The following is an 18387-nucleotide window of genomic DNA, read 5'->3' as shown; positions in this document are numbered from 1 at the left end:
AGACTTGAATACCCTCTATTAATCAAAATTGGGGAAAATTAAATGGGAGCGCACCTTTCCCATCCAGAATCCACTCGAGAAGAGAGAGAGAAAGCCAAGAACAAGAGGCAAGAGATCATGCAAATAGGGTACCTTTAATTTAAATGGATTGACGTTGGGAGTGTATTTTGGGGGGTTTTACATGACTTTCCAACTCTCACATCACCCTTCTTCACTTCCCTTGTGAGCCTTTTGAGATATTGTGGTGTGGAAAAGAAGGAGAAAATGATGCGTCATCTTATTTCCTATTGTGCCACAATCTTAGATAGACACCCTAAACATCCCACATATCGCTATTGGTGCGCCCTTTCACGACGCCATGATAACCGATACACGAGATGTGGAAGAAAAAAATTAGCAAAATAACTTCTTACAGTCTTTGTCGACTTCCTTCCGTGGCGGAGAGTTTAGAGAGGAAAATATTTTCCGGGATTGTAAAATAAATAGCTTTATGCGGCTCAAAGTTTCGTACAAAGGGAGGAAAAATATGATTGTGAGAATTTCTTATTCAATGGGACTTTGAGGGATACTTCGAGGATAGAAACTTTTGTGCGCGTGTTTTGCTGTGGGTACAGAAAAAATACGGAGGAATTAAATAAAGAGGCATGAATTTAACAAATTTTCTTTAACTTTCATTTGACATCCTTATAGGATGTCACATGGGATTGTTGTTTAGTGTCTTGTTTGTTTGCAATTTTGCTGTTGATTTTCGCAGCGACTGAATATGAGTTCCTAATACAATCTAATAGGTTTAATTACTCAGGGGAATAAGAGAAGAAGTGTTCTCGTAGCAATAAGACGTGTAAGAGTGTGCATATTGAAATTTAGTGGACTTTCATCTTGTAGAACGCATAAAGTGCACTCCACATTCAGTAAGCTCTAAATATCTCTCCTTTGATATATGCAACTTGCATTGTTCATGAAGAGGAGCAGCAATCTGTGCCTCGCAGTGCTCCATTCTTCTACATAAGTTCATTGTATCTCGAGAGATACATATTAATTACGTGAGAGCGGCGGCGAAGAAGGAAGAGGCGGAGATCTTGGGAGGCACAAGAAGTGGGCTTCCTGATTAAAATAAATGGTGAAATCACCGATAAGTCCGATTTCAGTGCACACACCGGGCTGTGTGCGAAAGAGTAGCACATTCGCAGTTCAACGATAACGCCTCCAACATGCCGGGACAGGAAAAAGAGATGGAAAAGGGCAAAAGTTAAGTCGTTTCGAAGTTCTGTAATTGTAAATTAAAACTTGAGTCAGATTGAATTGTTACATAAACTTGCTGAATGCGCGCTGTTGAAAATTGAAAATGATTCACAGCATTTCATTATGCTATTAGGAAGGAATTTTCCATCCCGAAAAGCGTGTGAAATTTTCGCCTAGCAAGAAGAAGTTGTTGCCATTCAAGAGGGGATTTTTCACTTTCTTCACCTTCGTCACTCCTTACTTGTGTGCTCTGGCAAAACCCAAAAAGTGTCAGTATCAAAAAGGTGCACGACAAACGATCTCGGGAATCTCAAAATTAATTGGCTCATGTCCAACTTTTTCTCCTCAGCGAGTTGATATTTATATATTTTTTTCCTGAATAATGGCTATGTCTGCAGTGAGGAAAATATAGCATTGCGTCTTCTCATTTGACACTTTAATTGAATTTTAAAAATTAGTGCAATTCTAAAAAGACACTCGTCTGTCGACGCTAAATTAGTTTAATGGTTTTCGACAGTCACTAAAGAGGTACTCATAAACTTTTTTCAACACACTAGGTCGACCCTCATTTGTAATTAAGCGCCACTTTTTGAGGTGGAATAGATTTATCATGGATGCAGACTGACAAATATATAGAATTGTGGGGATGCAGAGACAGCAAAGTGTAAAATGTAACACCGCGCCATAGAGTGAGACAAAGAGCATTTCCCGGCAACTTCTAAATTTTGAATGGATTTGAGTGCATTCTCGACAAATTGCTAAATTTTCAATGAGCTCCACTTGCTTGACAATGAAAAATACAAACATGCACTCAATGGGCCTCTCGAGAGCAAGAAAATACGCCACTTAAGCAATTAAGCGCTGCTTCAGAACTTCTGAGAATTCTCTCAAATTGCATCTGGTTGAAATGTGCACGCTGAGGACGAGGGAGAAATCTGTCTTCGACGTCTCTATCAAAATGCCATGTGGATATCAAATGGTTATATCGAGTGTAGGCAAAAAAAGCATCCGTCAGTCGGCACTTTATTAATTAAAACTCAACTGCGAGGAGTTGGTAAATAAACCATGTATCCACTGATGGTTGAGTTCTTTGTGCGTCCATCGCACAACTCCACACACAAGACATTCTAATGTGGAACACACATGTTGAGAAATGTGTCACCGTCCTCTCACGCGAGCAATATGTGTAAATGCTGCAGTGCATTTTTTGGCGTCTTCCCCATTTCGAGGAGCTCTCACAATATATTTATGTACTGACGAGTGAAGTCACAGAATGCAAGAAGTAAATGGAGCAATTTTGAGGAGAATGCCAGCAAGAATTTGAGTTTTGGCCTCGAGTGCATTCGCCTTACGGAACATGCCACTTCTGCATTGTCTCCTAGTTCAATTGCACATCATTTGAGCCTTACTCAATGCGCTATAATTGCCATCGCATGAAAATATCAATTGATTATTGTAACTCGGGGAAAGATTCCACATATTCCATGCTGCTAGAAAGTATAGTGAATGTGTGGAAAAAAGAGAAGTAAGCAGCACTGCCAAGAGAGTATCGAAGCAGTGTCAGAATATAAAATTGATGATGGGGTGAGAAGAGAATTAACCTTGTGGATTGGATAGCTACTCGTATGTGTTATGACCGCATGACCCAATCACGTCGCATCGATTTAAAGCGTGAAATTTTACACTCAGTCATGCACCATCGTGGTCAGCATCAGAAGCGATGTTGCTCAATAGTATATCTTCATCTTCATGATCTTGATTTTTGTGTCCAGCGACGGAATTATGCTAAAATCACCCTATTTTCCCGTGTCGTTTGAAAATGTGGAAATTTGACTCTGTATCCCAACTAATATTTTTGTCGCCAAACTTATTCCGTTGTAAGAAAACTGCATCAACGAGAAATATGCTTAAAGAATATCTTCCGCTGAGTGTCTCATTGCAAAGACACAGATGAGCGAATGATTGCTCATCGATAGCCAGACTGGGGTGAGATATTTGGCATGGGAGGAAAATGAGGGACTTTCCTCCACTATCGTGTCTGTCAGAAGTGAATGAAGGGGGCAATTTAGCAAATTATTGCAAGAGATTTCATCTGAGAGTGCCAGCATAAATTTGCATATTAGTTTTAATGTGTGGATGGCGAGGAGAGATCCACACAAGGCGCGCACTAATGGTGGCGAGAGGGTGTGGGTAATTGACATATATTCAAAGTTGTAATGCGAGAGAATTCTTGAAAAGTTTTTCCGCATACCAAACGAGCCCTTTAATCAGGAGTACATATACCATTAATTAATGCGAAACCATGAAAAGCATGGCATTTTCACCCAGCCAATGACGCTTCTCTGCTAGAATCACAAGTCATTGAATCACAGGCAAGAATTATTAACTTTATACAATGTATTCAGATACCGGAACTAACTAAATAGCTCAAACACCCACCTCGCCACCCCGCAAAAGTCATTTCCCCATTCCAATGGCTGAGGATGCCTGAGCAGAGGAAGAAAAACATCCATTGAGCTTCCTTCTGTGGCTGCCGTAATTTATATTTCTTCGCAACAATTCACAGAAAGTGCCATGAAAATGTCGAGGGAAATATTGTGAAAGTCATGAGATTTTCAAGAGATATCTCTTCTCGTGGCTTTTTCATCTCAATCCACACACTGTGTGACCTTTGACACACTCTTGATGGGCTATCTTTCTTGCTAAATATCTTCGTCATTATGTAGATGATTTCGGAGGGAAAATTAGCACCTTTGGACGGGAAGTTGAGCCATTAGATGGGAATTTATTCTTTTATATCGCCAAACTGGTGGAAAATGTACACACAAAACTTCCCCCAATCAAATTTATGAGCAAACATAAATTTTAATCCTCTTATCTATAAGTTCAAAGCTGCATATTTCAAACTATATTTATAGCCGGAAAAACACCTTTTTCATCGTTCAAATTGAAAGCTTTCCGAATCGACATGCATTTCATCTGCAAGACGTGGTTGTGTTTCAAAGAAATATCTTCTTCTCTCTCGCTCAACTGGAATAAATTGCTCGATTAATAGAAATTTGTGAGATGAAATGGACCAGAGTATACGGAAATTCTTCTGAGGCGTGAGAGCATCTTATCACGAAAGCTTAAGTGACTTCTCAGAACGGTGCCTGAATCCAAATGACCCTCTTTCGCCGGCCTCTTGCATTTTGTGGCTTTTATTCTCATCAGTTTCTGGAATCTTATTCCGCCGCCGGGATCTTTGCGCGCCACCATCCTGCATCCTTTCCGCCACCGAACGGAATCTGCATCTCATTTAACCATCCAATGCACAAGCCATAAAATGATCTTGTTTTGCAAACATTGTGCAATAAAATTCCCCATGATAAATAGTTCGCTGTCTCTCCTCATGACTCACAGAGAAATATTGAATCTTATGATGTTATGAATTCCTAGCGTACCAAAATCAATTATGTTGTGCCTTTGGTTCGCCCATGAATTTATTGATAGGTCGCTTGGCATATTCCACAATACGGGCCCCTCTTGTTGACAATTGAAATCATTTGAATACAAATCTGGCATGTATTTGTCGATGCCATTCATGCTGGATGATTTTCTCTCCTCGGAAAAGGCGATTATATTCGCAAGTCATGACGAGATACAATTCAATAGTCAAAATGTTTCTCCTCCGGTTTTGCTTCTAAAGCAAAAAATGGTATAAATTGTTTGCCGCATCACGAGTGATTTTTTGGGATGGAAATTGAAAGCTTTCGCATCGGAGCACTGAAATAATCATCAAATTGACAAATCGTGATATTTATCCTCTTGAAGAAAATCGTTGGAAGATTTCTTCTTCATTCTTTAATTATTCCACAACGACAGATTATTGACAGTGAAGAAGGCAGAAATAAGCGTTTGATTGTCGTCGTGTAAATGGATATTCATTCGTGGGTTATTTGCTGTTAATGCCCACTTCGAGATGGTGGATTTAAGGAGGGGTGTAAAACGTGAGATAAAAGCTTCTTAATTACACAGCATTGACGACTTGTACGGTCGGGAGGAGACAGAGACATTTTCTTGAGGATGTTGAAGAGTGTGTAATAAAAAATGCTACTCACGCCATAGAGACGAGAGAATTAAATTCATTTGACCCAATTCATATTTTTCCACCTTCCATCGGTGGCTACACCTCCCATTCGAGGTGAATTTATATGCGAGAATTCGTGAAGGAGAGAAAAATGTGTATCCCACTCGTGAGACGGTAAGTCTTGCACCTGGGCGCACGATAAAATCGAAAAATGAATAATACGATATCGCACTCTTCCTCATCTTCGCGTGCCGCAAATGGCGAAGTGCCAAGGGAGTGAGAAGGGCTGGACGTGGTGTACAGCGAGAGTTGAGGGAACTTGCCATTGTTTCATGCTACAACGCTTCCCACCTTGCCGAAAGCACTCACCATTATCTCTTGTCTGCACAGGTTTCGCCGCCGCCGTGGAGGTTCACTTCGAAACTCCGGACAGTGGCTTCTTCCTCAAGCACACGCCTCGCCAGCCCGCGTCCGACATCGCCACCACCCATCAATCCGGCGCCCGCAAGAGCAGCCAAGAGTCTATTCTATCCGTGGATCGATTCACGGTTGTGCAAACGACGCAGCCCGTGTCCATTCGCGCCAGTTACGGACCGTTCTCCACCAAGCAAACCGTCCCGGCGCGCTATATTGTTCCAGATGTTGTGGAGGCCCAGCCGGAACACATGCAGGTGAGTCAACTAACTTACAAATGGAAGGTTACTAGTGAATTCAGACCATTACCACCCTTGGGAATACAATCATTTTTTGAATATTTGACTATTTTATAATTGAATATTCAATATCCAAATATTTGAATGAGATCATTATAAGATTCCACTGAAATCAGTTATTGACTTACTACCATCGTGATTGCCTTGGGAGGAAATACTGATTCGTTACAGTTACCCTTTGAAATCCCCCTTAAATTCTTTGTCTGTTACTCCGTCTTCACCTACACTCAGACGAGTCGCGTGAGTGAGTTCTCGAGGATAAGAGATTTCCTGCTCTGTATTTATGTTTCTGTAATTCTATCAAGAGACACTTGAGGAGCATTAAAGAAGTTAAAAGTCTCCTTGAGACGCTTTGCGAGTGTTTTCGCATTTTCCACTAAGCTTTTGGGTTGGCGCCAACACGAAATGTGCAACACACGATAGTGCAAGATCACTCTGGCTTGAACCTGAAAGTCATCGCACACCCAGAGTGTCGTGAACTTTGCGGCCCTCAACTTTCAAAGGGGCGAGAAGGTCCGCTTTGGTTGTCTTTTGCCAATCTAACTGGCTGGAATTGGGATGAAGTGGATTGTTTATGGAAGCAGTATTTCACATGATGACATGTGTACTGACAATATTTGTCTTCTTCTGTGCACACATGCTTCTGTTTGAGCTTCCTGACAGTGTGCGGCCACTCTATCTCTCTTGCAGAATGCCACTGCGGCCCTCATGGATCTGCAGCAATCCAACATTCATCTAGACATATCAGCCCACCTGGTGCGCTCTTCAATTCCACGCGACTCGCCAGTGCTGCGGGTCCTCTTCCATGCTGGCGCGGATCCCGGGGGACACGTGCAGCGCCAGAAGATCTGTGTCCTCCTCCACGTGGCCATGGGCGCCAGGACGCCCCTCAAGGGGCGCTGCATGCCCGAGGGAGAGGATGGGGTCTGTGTGGCCGAAGTGGTCGTGCCGTCGAGCTGGTGGCCCCCGTTGCCGCCGCCCGACAAGGACGGACGCTCCATGCCGCCGAAAGTGCCGCAGAGACTCGTGCAAGTGTCATACAGCGTCTTCGAGCCACCCACCAGGAATCCAGAACAGTGCGAACCCAAAGTACAAATCCAACCATTAACACCATTCGCTCAAGTAAGTACGAGGCGCCTGTTATTGCCCCGCACAACCATGTACGCTGATGTGCTATGAAAAATAATTGCTAAAGTATGCTCTTCGTGCTCCCAATTAGCCCCATGCTGTGCGGGGTGGGACTGTACACAGCGCCATACATGGCGCTCAAGAAGGGCGGAAATGGATGCAAATAAGCAATAATCACGTAGGAATATTTTTTCCCTTTGAGACCCATAGGAAATATCCAATAAATGTCCTCTTGGGAATTGTGAGCAATTTGCCGAATGAGAAGTGGGTCAATTCTGGCACGTGTGCTGGAAAATATTTAGGTTTTGAGTTATTGTTTAGCCCCACAATTGGCAAACGGAGAAGCAGCCGTGAAAAGCGAAACTTTTCACGTAAGAGCCATTTGTAAGCTGAAATTGCAAATTTGTATTATTGAAGACGATATGAAGTCTGGATAATTCACATTTAAATTTCTTCTCCTCCACTTTGTTACTACGGTCATTTTAATAATACAGAAAAGTTACAATAAGATTTCCTTCCTCAGCGCCACATTGTCGTGTTCATCACCTGTTATCGTATTTTGTTGTTTTTCCACTCTGAGTTCATAAGGCGCATTTTCTCATGGGAGAAAAGTCAGCTACGAAAGGAGGCAATTTAGCCGACAACATATCAAAGGCAAAAGAAGGAGAAGATATTTTAGAGGAAATGCTAATTTTATATTTTTTCATTCCTTTGACGAGGCTCAGGGTTGAATCTTCAGCCATGCAAATGCCTCATGTGCTCTTTGACGCCGATGGCAAACGTAATTGGCACAAGGAGTTGGACAAAGTGGAAGAAAATAGCATAAATTGTGTTTCAAATATTTGATTCACTCTGCATAATTTTATGTCCAAACACACACAAAGCGGGAATTGTTTATTTTGCTACGATCAACAGAGAGGGGAAGTGATTAAGGACCCGTAAATGGTGTGAGAATCATTAACATATTGCAAATGCACTTTGCAACATTGGATTTTGTGGATGGTGCTAAACTGGTGTTGATATCAATGTTTTAATCTTCGCTAACACCCCGCCATTCTGAGTCATGGCAAGGCAGACAAAATGATAATTCGCAGTGTGTTTGCTTTTCGGAGGAATTGTTTATGTGCACAGAACATATTCTGCATAATGCCAAACAATGTCGCTAATATGAATTTCATCTGCATTTTGCGAATTTTAATAGTTCTTGTCATGCGTAAACACTCTGTCGAGCAATTCGCATACAATTTGCGTCAATGTTTATATTTATACACTTATTTACACCACACATTCTCGTGATGAATCAAAAGATCTCGTGCACGCCTGTAAATAAAGGAAATAAACTTGTAATGAAACTTGTGGCTTGAGAATTTCGACGGGATCGTAAATTTTTCCACCATCAAAACATCTCCTCTTGAAGTCACATAAAATTTGATACATAGCGAAAGTTGCAGCGAATTTTATTACCTCAGATCCGCCCCTTGTACTCAGATAATCGATCTTATTTCCCTTATAAGGAAGTATTTTTTGCATCATAAGAATTGTAAAAAAAAGTACTTATAATTGCTGTGAAAAATATGAAAACTCGAATTTGTGGTTTTTACAATTTGCAAATTAATTAAAATTTGTGGGTGACATTTTGCTGTGAAAATCTGTGGTGGTTTGCATACAGTAATTGTTAATTTTTTTTTAACGATTTGACGCTCACAATTACAATATTATAACATTCATGAAATGATATTAAATTGTTCTCCAAAAAGGTGTTTAACATCAATATGTCCACTTTAAGAAATTAATCAATTACGAGGTTAAATTCTGCTCATGATGTGCTTTCATACCCAAATATAAATAATAAAATGATCTATAACATATAAAAGTTTATATTTCACGTTGTTTATGCATATGCAAATTTTGTAATTTGAATCGATGCTGTAACAGAGTTTTATGTATTTTTCCTATTGAAATTGCAACTTTAAAAATTTTATCACAGCCAAATTGATGCTTTGTTTCGTTCGTGCTGGTGAAATTCCACGTAATGAGCTTTTGCCCCCTTGCCATGATGACATTTAGCGATAACATAATTTTACTGAGGGTTGGAATGTGCCTTTTTTCTGACTGACGAAATTTATGTACTTTTGTAACTAAATTATGATTTTCTTATGCATGGATTGTGTGGCAATTTTGTCGAAAGGGAAATTGACTGTGGAGCTTTTTGAGCTTTTACGGTGTGATACGCGAAAATAAGGGGACAAGTGGCAATTAAGCAAGTTGAATTCTATTATTGTAGGTCCCTTTGGTGCCGGCTTTGGCAGCCTACAAGGAGCTGCGGGCGGATGAGACGCTGACAATGCTGGTGCCACATCAGCCACTTTATCCCATGTCGAAGATCCACGTGCCCGTCTTCCTTCAGTCACAGCCCGACCAGAATGTCGCCGTCTTCATTGTGAGGTGAGAGGCTGATGAAGAGATTACGGGATTTTCATTTTGTCGATGAATATTTCAAGAGGATTCAGCATATTTCATCCGTAGTCCTTCCATTTCAACTTTTTGTCCTCACAAACCCTTGAGATTATTTAACATTTTATTTCCCCAAAAAGAATTATCTGCATCGATTATTTTCCCCTCCAGCCAGATTTATATTAGTTTTCTCGACACTCTTCATCTTCAGCTTAATTGCATTTTATTGATCGAAAAATGTGTGACCTCATCTGCGAACTTTTATAATTTAGAGAATGCTAAAAACTCCTTTAAAGAAAATATAATTAAAATTCTCGAGTATGCACTCAATTCCACCCACTCTATTTTCCATTGAATTGATCCAATTAAACCCATGAAATCCACCTCCAATTGTCCGTGGGAATTTCAATTAAATGTCTTCTTTCACTGGCAGGGCTCGTGTAAAGGCGGGAATGCGGATTCTGGGCGCCACAGCGTCCTCAGATGAGTGGAACATTTCGCTGGAGAAGGAGAACCCAAAGCACACAGTGGCACGTGTTACGGCGTTCCGGAAGGACCAGGACCCAGACAGTAATGGAAAGAATGGCGATAGCAGCAATTTAAACAAGTAATTACACACCCCTCATTATTCCCCCGCCTGTTTATCTTTGACTCTGGAGCAGAAACACTTGACTCTTGAGCACCTGTCATACTTCTGCCCAAACTTTCAACTACCCTCTCTTGGGGGGCAAACGGAAGGGAAAGTTTCTTTCGGGCCAATTTACATAGTGGTTAATTGACTTATGCTGAGGCAGACAAGGGGGTTAATTTACTCACCAGTTGTTTCAAGTAAATATACACATGATTGTAGGTCAAATTTTGCCCCAGAGAATTGAGTTTCCTTAGAGAGAGGGCGGAGCTTTTGAATGGGAGGAGCTAATCTTTCGTTTATCTCTGAAAATCAGGATCGTCGAAGTGTTTTCGTGGCTCTTGGAGGTGGCAAATGACACAAAGGAGCACTGGGATGGCGGCAGGATCGTGTGGTCAGTGAGTTATGTCCACGATGGTCCCAAGCTGAGGGATTCCTCCATGGAGAGCCTGGGCAGCGTCCCAGGAGAAGAGTTGCGCCGAAAATTAGTGGCGAAATTGGAGATTCAAAAGGATGATATCCAAGCCGTTCTGCCCATCTCAAAGGTACCTCCCCTTTTGTGAATAAGTAATGCGATAATATCGCCCTCTCACCCCTTTTATCATCTCTTGCAGAATTGGGAAGTAATGAACACAGCTGTTCTAACTGGGAGGCAAGTTTCGCAGGCAATGAAAGTTTTTATTGTCTCACAAGCGGGAAAAGTTGCTGACGTCACATTGCAGAGTTCATGTCACGCAGAAGATGAGAGTGTTATCAAGGTAAGGAATAAATTTTCCACTCACTTCTTAACTTATCTGCCATTGTCAAATATGCTCTCAACTGTGAATTACTCTCTTGGTTTGGATGGCAAAACGCTGGCTCACGTGCAATGCAAGAAGTTTTTGGGTTATGAGGGTGGAAATCTCCAAAATACGGTTGAATTTTCCACGAATAAGACTCTCCTCATTTGATGGCAGAGTTGATTGTTTTAGAAGACTCCGTCACGGTTCTCACAATGAGAACTAATTAGTCAGGTTATCATTTTGCTGTTTAATTTTATTTTGAAGTTTGACTAGAGAAGCAATTAGCACAATTTTCTGTGAGTTGCGATACATTTCGAACGTATAGAGATATTCATTTATTTACCCACCCAGTTAAAAATTCAATGAATATTTATTGTGAAAAACACTTGCTGAAATTTTAACGAGACGAAACAACATCTATTAAACATTCAAACTCTGCCCAATTCATGAAGTTTCCCACTCGTGTCTTGAGGACTCGGGCATTCTTCGGGAAAATCGTCGCATTGACAAATTTTCCTAATTCATCCCCAAAGTATGTGTGGGTGTGTATGGGAAAAGGTGTGAAATTTCTGTCATCATCCCTTGTGGAATGTTCTAAAAATCATATTTTACGCCTTTAATTTTCCGCTTTTTCATCCACCTCATCGTCTTTGGAGCACCCTTTGCGCTAGAGAGGCGTTAAATTTTCAAGGAAATACCCTCTTCCTCTCACACCCTCCGCCACCCCTTTCGTGTAGGACTGAAAAGTTGGCAAAGGCGGGAAGAGGAAAATGGCTTTTAGTCCCCATGCTTTCCCTTCAAGCCAACATACAACACATTCTAATGCACATCCGAGAGTTGGCACAAAGGATACCCAATTGGTTTATGAAGCCAATTTGATGATCAATTTCCTTATTTTCACGTCATAATTAAATTCCGCCCTATTAATGGAATTGTCTTTTGGGCATGGGAATTGGAAGAGTGAGAGAGAGAGTGAAGAGGATTTTGATGTCCCTTCGCAGACTAAATTGCCAAATACACACCCAAGGGAGTTTGCCTCTCTGCCAAATTGTAAAATCGATATTATAAATTTGATGGATTCAAATTTGCGTTGGAAAAAGTTTGCATCGCGAGAGTTGACTTTGAGCTTGGCGATAGTGTATGAATATTTAATTATGTATGATGCGATCTGGGGGAAGTTTTGTGGTGAAAAATGGGGAAAGAATGAGCCGAAAGTTTATTCCCAGGAATCTAATATTGATGAGAAAGTTTCTCAAAGTGCTTAAGAGGTATATTTACAGCAATTATTTTCATATATACATGCGGTGGAGTTGGGGAGTTTTTGCCAATATGAAATATGGCTATGTGGAGGTTTGAAAAGAGCTTAAGCGCCTCGGAAAAGCACTCTCTCAAGCTCAATTTTGTGCTGGGAAGGTTTGACGTAAAAGTTTTCTAATTCTAGTGCCTATACAGAATGAATTGAGCACTGAGAGTGATTTGTAAAACGTGTGACGACAAGAGAAAGGCTCTTTCAATGTGCATCAAATTGATTGCACATGATTAAATTCTGATAATAGAGTTAGTAGAGCCTCGGCTCATACACGTGAGTCATTTGATTGGAAAATTAGCTCTTGATGTGAGCTTTCGGGCATTTGAAGCCATTGGAATTGGGAGCTTTTAACGATGCATCTAAAATCATATTAAATATCAAAATTCTATTAACTTCAATCACTCGCTAAAACGGCAAATTTCATAATTTATTCATAATCACTATGCAATTAATGACGTGTGGAGTTTAAAGACCGATGTATATATCAGACAAATTACATATAATATTTCACTGTGAAATAGAAAGAATTTTAAGATTTTCAAGTAAAAATGTTTCCTTTAAGCCAAAACCCACACACGTTTAAAATGTAGCATTTTTACCCAAAAATAAAATATCTATTAGCCTTTATTCAATTTTACAATGTAAAAATTCCGCAAAGAGGCCATAATTCGAATATTGCAAAATGAATACCCTTGGGAAAAGTGATGCAAATTTCCCCTCTGAGCTCAGCAAAAAGCTTCGCTCCCACGCGATTTGAAGCGCAAAAAACACGCATATTTATTGAAAAACATTTTCAGTGCAGGCAAAAAAGTCGAGATTAATTTCGCTTCGGTGTGAAAATCTCCCTTTTGCTGTGTTGTAACACAGTTGGTGGGTTGGATGCCAGCTCACTCAATACTCTTACATATTGCTCCATTTTCTGTTGATGATCTACAGAATGGATGGATTTATACAGTGTGGGGATGCAATTTAAATTCACCACTATAAATGGGTGAAATTTATCTCGTTGATATTTTTGTTGGTTTATCAAAGCGAAGAAAATTGCATTGAGTCCACTGTGTGCCATTAACCTTATTTACTTGAGAGATTGCCGGCGAGGATGTGATGGTCGTCTTTGTCGAGAGGCAAACCAATTTTCCGGATCCTCCATTCCTGGATGGGAAGTTGCGGGAAATTCGCCACAATCTTCGCTGAGAGTTTCGCTTTTTCCTTTTATTTACTGCCAGCGGAATACTTGGTCATTTTCTGCCCCAGAGAGGATTTATGTGGGAATTTAGGAGCGGGAATTAATAAGTTTGCATTTGACGAGAGTTCCTCCTCTTCATCTCATATTTTATTCAATTAACAGCGAAGTGAGTCAAAAAGTTGGCCATGAGGAAGGTGGAAACGAGCCTGCAGGATCAAGAGTGGAATATTTTGCATGAAATTTTCAGAATTCTGGCAGGAAGAGCTTCCGGAGACTACTTCCATATGCTTCGACTCGTACTTACAGCCAAAGCTCACAGACAGAATCCATTGATATTTTGTGTGCACCATAAGGCGGAAAAAACAAAAAGGCACATAATATTAAACTTGTATTCACTATGCAAAATTTCCAGACTCGCTCTCAGCCTTTCGCCATAGTTGAAAATATCCTCTCTTTTGCGACTCCTTTTGCCACGAAACTCCACCTCGACAGAGAGAAGTGTTGCGAAAAGTGGAATGGAATTAAAGCAAAAGTTTTCTTGAAACTTTTCAAATTGTATTTTCCTCTTTTCTTTTCCTCTTTGCCTGTCCTGTTGGAAAACTAAGCGCTGATGTGTTCAACATCAACTGAATGGGGGATGAGAACACAGTGAAGATGGGAAGAAGAAATTGTTGTGTATTGGAAATAGAGGAAAAGAAAAGTCTCACATAACAACTATATTTCTTCGTGTTGATATAATTCCATTGGCATCACTCGCCCAATCCATAGCAGCTAAATTACATGAGACAATTACCAATGTATTGAATGCAACGTTCGGTCTCTAAACTCAATTCACCCTTCAGCATTATTCCAAAAAAAAGGGAAAAATTCTGTGCGTCGCAACCCAATTGGCAGAGTATTTTGTTTCCAAATCATTAGCTTGACTCCTTTTGGCAATCGATTTATTGGAAAAGAAGCATTTCACTGCTCAATCCACTGAATGGCACACGAAGGACCGCAGAGGAGAAAGGCAAACGTGCAGAGGTTGTGGGAAGAAAAATCTCTTTTTCATTTCGGCAAACCCCAAAAGACGCGCGCCATGAAAAGGGAATGGAGAGAGTGAGAGAATGCTCAATATTTTCCGATTACATTTGTGTGTGATTTCCAGTGCTAAGCATTTGTGAGCCTTGTTCTTTAGGAGCTTAACTTACATAATGGTTCACCTCGTCCATTCTCTCTCTCTCCTCGTCTCTATTACAATCATTTCTTTCACTTTCATTTTACACACAACACGAGCTGAAAAGAAAGTATCAAATGGAAGACGAGGAAAATGACCAGCCTTGTGGGCATATAGAAAAAAAAGCTCTTTCTCTCTCACTGTTATATATACTTTGTATATTTTTGGGTCATCGATTTAGTTTATTTGCTTATTTTTCATGAAATGTTTCTATTGATTTTCCCTCTCCCCAGCCCCGTCACATGACAAACACACACATATATTGCGAAGCTCTGTGCGGAGCTTTTCCCAGCGTGGTGCGCCCTAATGCGAAAATTCACCTATTCTGATCATTTGACAAATGAATAAGGGCCTCGAGAATTGGTGAGGCGGGACAAAAGGACTCGACAAAGTGTCAGAAACAATAAAAATTGCAAAAATTTCCGCCTTTGTCGTTGTGTGCTGAATTCCCTCTCAATTTCTGGACCTTTTTCAGTAGCAAAATTAAAAAGGGGGAAATGGGAAAGGGGAGTATATAATGTCTGAAGTTGATAGGAATTCTGGGTGTACGGAGAAAGCACGTGGAGTACGAGATTCAAGCGCACTTTTGCAAATTTGTTCATTTTCTCACACTTTCTGCCACACTATCTTCTCTCAATTTCTCTTTTGGCGCTCCGGCAAACGCCAACCATTCTATTTCACACCTATAGACACGGAAAAGTACATACATATCTCTGCCCGAGTTCGCCTCATGGCAGAAGGAAGACAGAAATTGTGTTATTCTGTATTTTTGTTCTCTCTCTACATTTTTTTCTGCATCAGATACAAAAACCCCATTGCATCCCTCGTGTGGAGTTTTCCACCTCTTTTCTCCTATGACAGCAGAAAAGATTAAAATCTGATGCCGGAAATAATTTATTATCGCCGAGGTGCCGGGAAACATATTTATGAAATGTACTCACATGAAGAGGGTTCTTGCTTGCTGAGACGTGTCATGTGAAAGTGTCTGTCGAGTGATGTGAGCTGCTCCACCTTCGCTATCACTCAATAAATTCATCAGGATTAGAAACTTTGACGTGCACAAGCAGCTGAAAAGATACCCATTTTAGTGAATCGCACTCGTGTGGATGGAAATTGCAGGATATGCGGAGGATGTGATGCACATTTTGCATTATAGCTCACGGATAAGCGCACATGGAGGGATGTTTCAGAGTCACCAGGCGCCTCCATTTCACTATACATATGTATATGACTGCGAGCTTTTACGCTGTTGCTGAAAATCATGCTACTTATTGGGTCAAGCCTTTGTGGTTAAAAATACTGCGGACATTATTAGGAAATCACAGGTTTTAATGCAGCGCCTGACAAACGTTGATATATTCTTTATTATTACTTATTCAAAATAAGTAAAATGTGCATTTTCACCTACTCTTAAATGCAAATCCAACAGCACATTGTAAAGAATTTCCAATGCATAAATCAGTTGCTCAAATGTAAAGCTTGCGGTGCAATATTGATTGTGCAAACCTTTAATAAACGAACTTTCGGTAGAGTTCTATTCAAAAAGTACACTTTATGGTTTTTCTCATGCAAATTATTAAATTTATAACACTCTTTTATCGCCTTTTCCGCATAAACTGACCGTTCTCGTACCGTTTTTCCCATGCAAATATAATACTATGTAAAAAACGAAGAAGAATTGTTTAATTAATCTTTAGTTATTTAATGTGTGATTTCACTAAAAATTTGTCTGTATAAAAAATCAATCAACATGCAAACCACTGTATTTACCCAAAAACTTATGCAATTTGTGTTCCGACTTTTTCTGAGTGCGCGAAATTGCGTTTTTTTGCCTGCACTTCTGCCGGGTTTGCAGAAAGTGCTGCAAGTCAGAAGTGGATGGGCATAAATTGCAAAAGTAACGCAGACTTTCACACACACACACACAAAACATAAGGGAGATATTCCTTACCGCTGGGATTTAATTTATGTGGCCAGGCTTTGGGGGTGGGTAAATTGCATTTGTTCGTTCTTACAGGAGAAGAACTGCAACGAGCGCAATTCAATTGATTCTCTCCTTTTCTCTTAATTCAACAACAAACGTATAAACCTTTTCTTGCTACCCAGGTCTCCTCCTCGTGCAGTTCAGTGTATGTGGATGGGTCTGAGGCTCGGGGTTCGTCAAATGCATCAATCATTGTGAAATACGGAACGTATATTGGTCGGGCACGCTTCACCGTGTGGATGCCGGAATTTCCGCTCGAAGTGCTGGTTGCAGACTTTCGCCTGTCCCAAATCAAGGGCTGGAAGGTGCCCGAAGATTACAGCAGGTGAGTGGTGTGCAATTGGGGAACGTGCGAGGCAAGCAAAGTATTGATGTCTTTGTCGCCAAATGCGAGACACTTTGGATCTTACATCAATTGCCGAAATTGCTTTGGCGTAGAATGTGGTGGAAGTACATGTCTTATTTTCAGCAGCAGTGGCGGCAAGATGAGACGCAAGAAGCGCGCTTACGGCTGGAGTCACCATGGGGAGGATTTCGCGAATGGCGTCAATGGGGACAAGGCCACTTGTCGTGCGCGCTATCAGCAGAGTCCTGTCGAAGTGTACGCTCGTTTTCTGGCCGTGGACCAGGATTCCGGGCGAGTGAGCTATTTGATCTCCCGACGAACTGGCCTGAGAGTGACGGACCTGGTGCAGCCCTTGCTGCGCGTAGCCGACCCAAAGATCGCCACGCTGAGAGGCAGAACACTGCAAGGCAGAGCCATGGGAAGGACGGATGTTCAGGTGCTCTCGCCAATCACAGGACGCGTAATTGGCGCCAAGGAGATCCGAGTGGGGAGTGATAAGGTGACACTGAGCCGTCTTATTGTGCGCGTGGTGTCAGGATTGCAGCTCACAATTGCTCCAGACAGCACTATTGACAATGGATACATCGCCGAGACGTCTGTAACGAGGCGTCTCACGGCTCAATATCAGGAAGGATTGCTGGATATTGATTTGGAGTTCTCAGACGGTGCTCGAACGCCACTCAGGTGAGTCCTTTTGACGGTGAATTTGCCGCAAATTAAGAGCAGTTCATGGAACACGCGGAAAAGCTGGCCTAACAATTTCGTCCGTGCTATTGAGAATGTGCCAGTGTTTGAATATTTCATTTTGATATCCCAAAAATTCCCTGGAAACCTAATGTGGTGCTTGAAAGAAAGCCACCATTAAGATTTCATGGGATGGGGTGTACCTTTAGCAAAGAATGAACCGTATGGCTGTCTGCAGCATTTGGGTAAACTTATAAACATCCCAAGAACATACATTTTGAGATGTTTTCCTTGACTTTTTGCATATTTGAAGATAATGATGTTATTTTCTCTTTTGTTTGCCTGTGTACACAGGGGTTTATGCTAAATGGCGAGAGAGAGATACTATGTGCCGCCCTCAAAAGATACAGAGCGCGCCATAGAGAAGAGATTTTGCCGTTTTTTCTTCCCCCTATCCTTCGCCATTCAATTGAATTGGTGTCCTCTATTGAAAATTCAACGAATTATTTTAAACACTGATTCTCAAGTGACTGTCTGAAAGTTAGATGATTATTTCAACTTCCACACAACTTCCTTCTTTCTCCCATTTGGACTGGATTAAATGTGAGATTTGTTAGAAAAGTCACACAATTTATTAGGATGGAAG

General features: G+C 41.0%; 1 protein-coding gene across 1 annotated transcript in view; it reads left to right on the top strand.

Moving 5' to 3' along the window:
• Nucleotides 1-18387, top strand: part of LOC132263476 (transmembrane protein 132E) — a 46200-nt gene that overhangs the window by 19647 nt on the left and 8166 nt on the right. The window contains exons 2-9 of the mRNA XM_059763257.1: nucleotides 5702-5982; nucleotides 6715-7146; nucleotides 9437-9597; nucleotides 10040-10213; nucleotides 10551-10779; nucleotides 10849-10992; nucleotides 16834-17036; nucleotides 17184-17741. Of these exons, the coding sequence (XP_059619240.1) occupies nucleotides 5702-5982; nucleotides 6715-7146; nucleotides 9437-9597; nucleotides 10040-10213; nucleotides 10551-10779; nucleotides 10849-10992; nucleotides 16834-17036; nucleotides 17184-17741 (2182 nt within the window). The remainder of the gene's footprint in view (nucleotides 1-5701; nucleotides 5983-6714; nucleotides 7147-9436; nucleotides 9598-10039; nucleotides 10214-10550; nucleotides 10780-10848; nucleotides 10993-16833; nucleotides 17037-17183; nucleotides 17742-18387) is intronic.

The sequence above is a fragment of the Phlebotomus argentipes genome, unplaced genomic scaffold, assembly GCF_947086385.1.
Source record: "Phlebotomus argentipes unplaced genomic scaffold, Phlebotomus argentipes genome assembly contig_15, whole genome shotgun sequence".
Classification (NCBI taxonomy): domain Eukaryota; kingdom Metazoa; phylum Arthropoda; class Insecta; order Diptera; family Psychodidae; genus Phlebotomus; species Phlebotomus argentipes.
The sequence above is the reverse complement of the archived record's forward strand: the minus strand, read 5'-3'. Positions and strand labels throughout refer to the sequence as shown.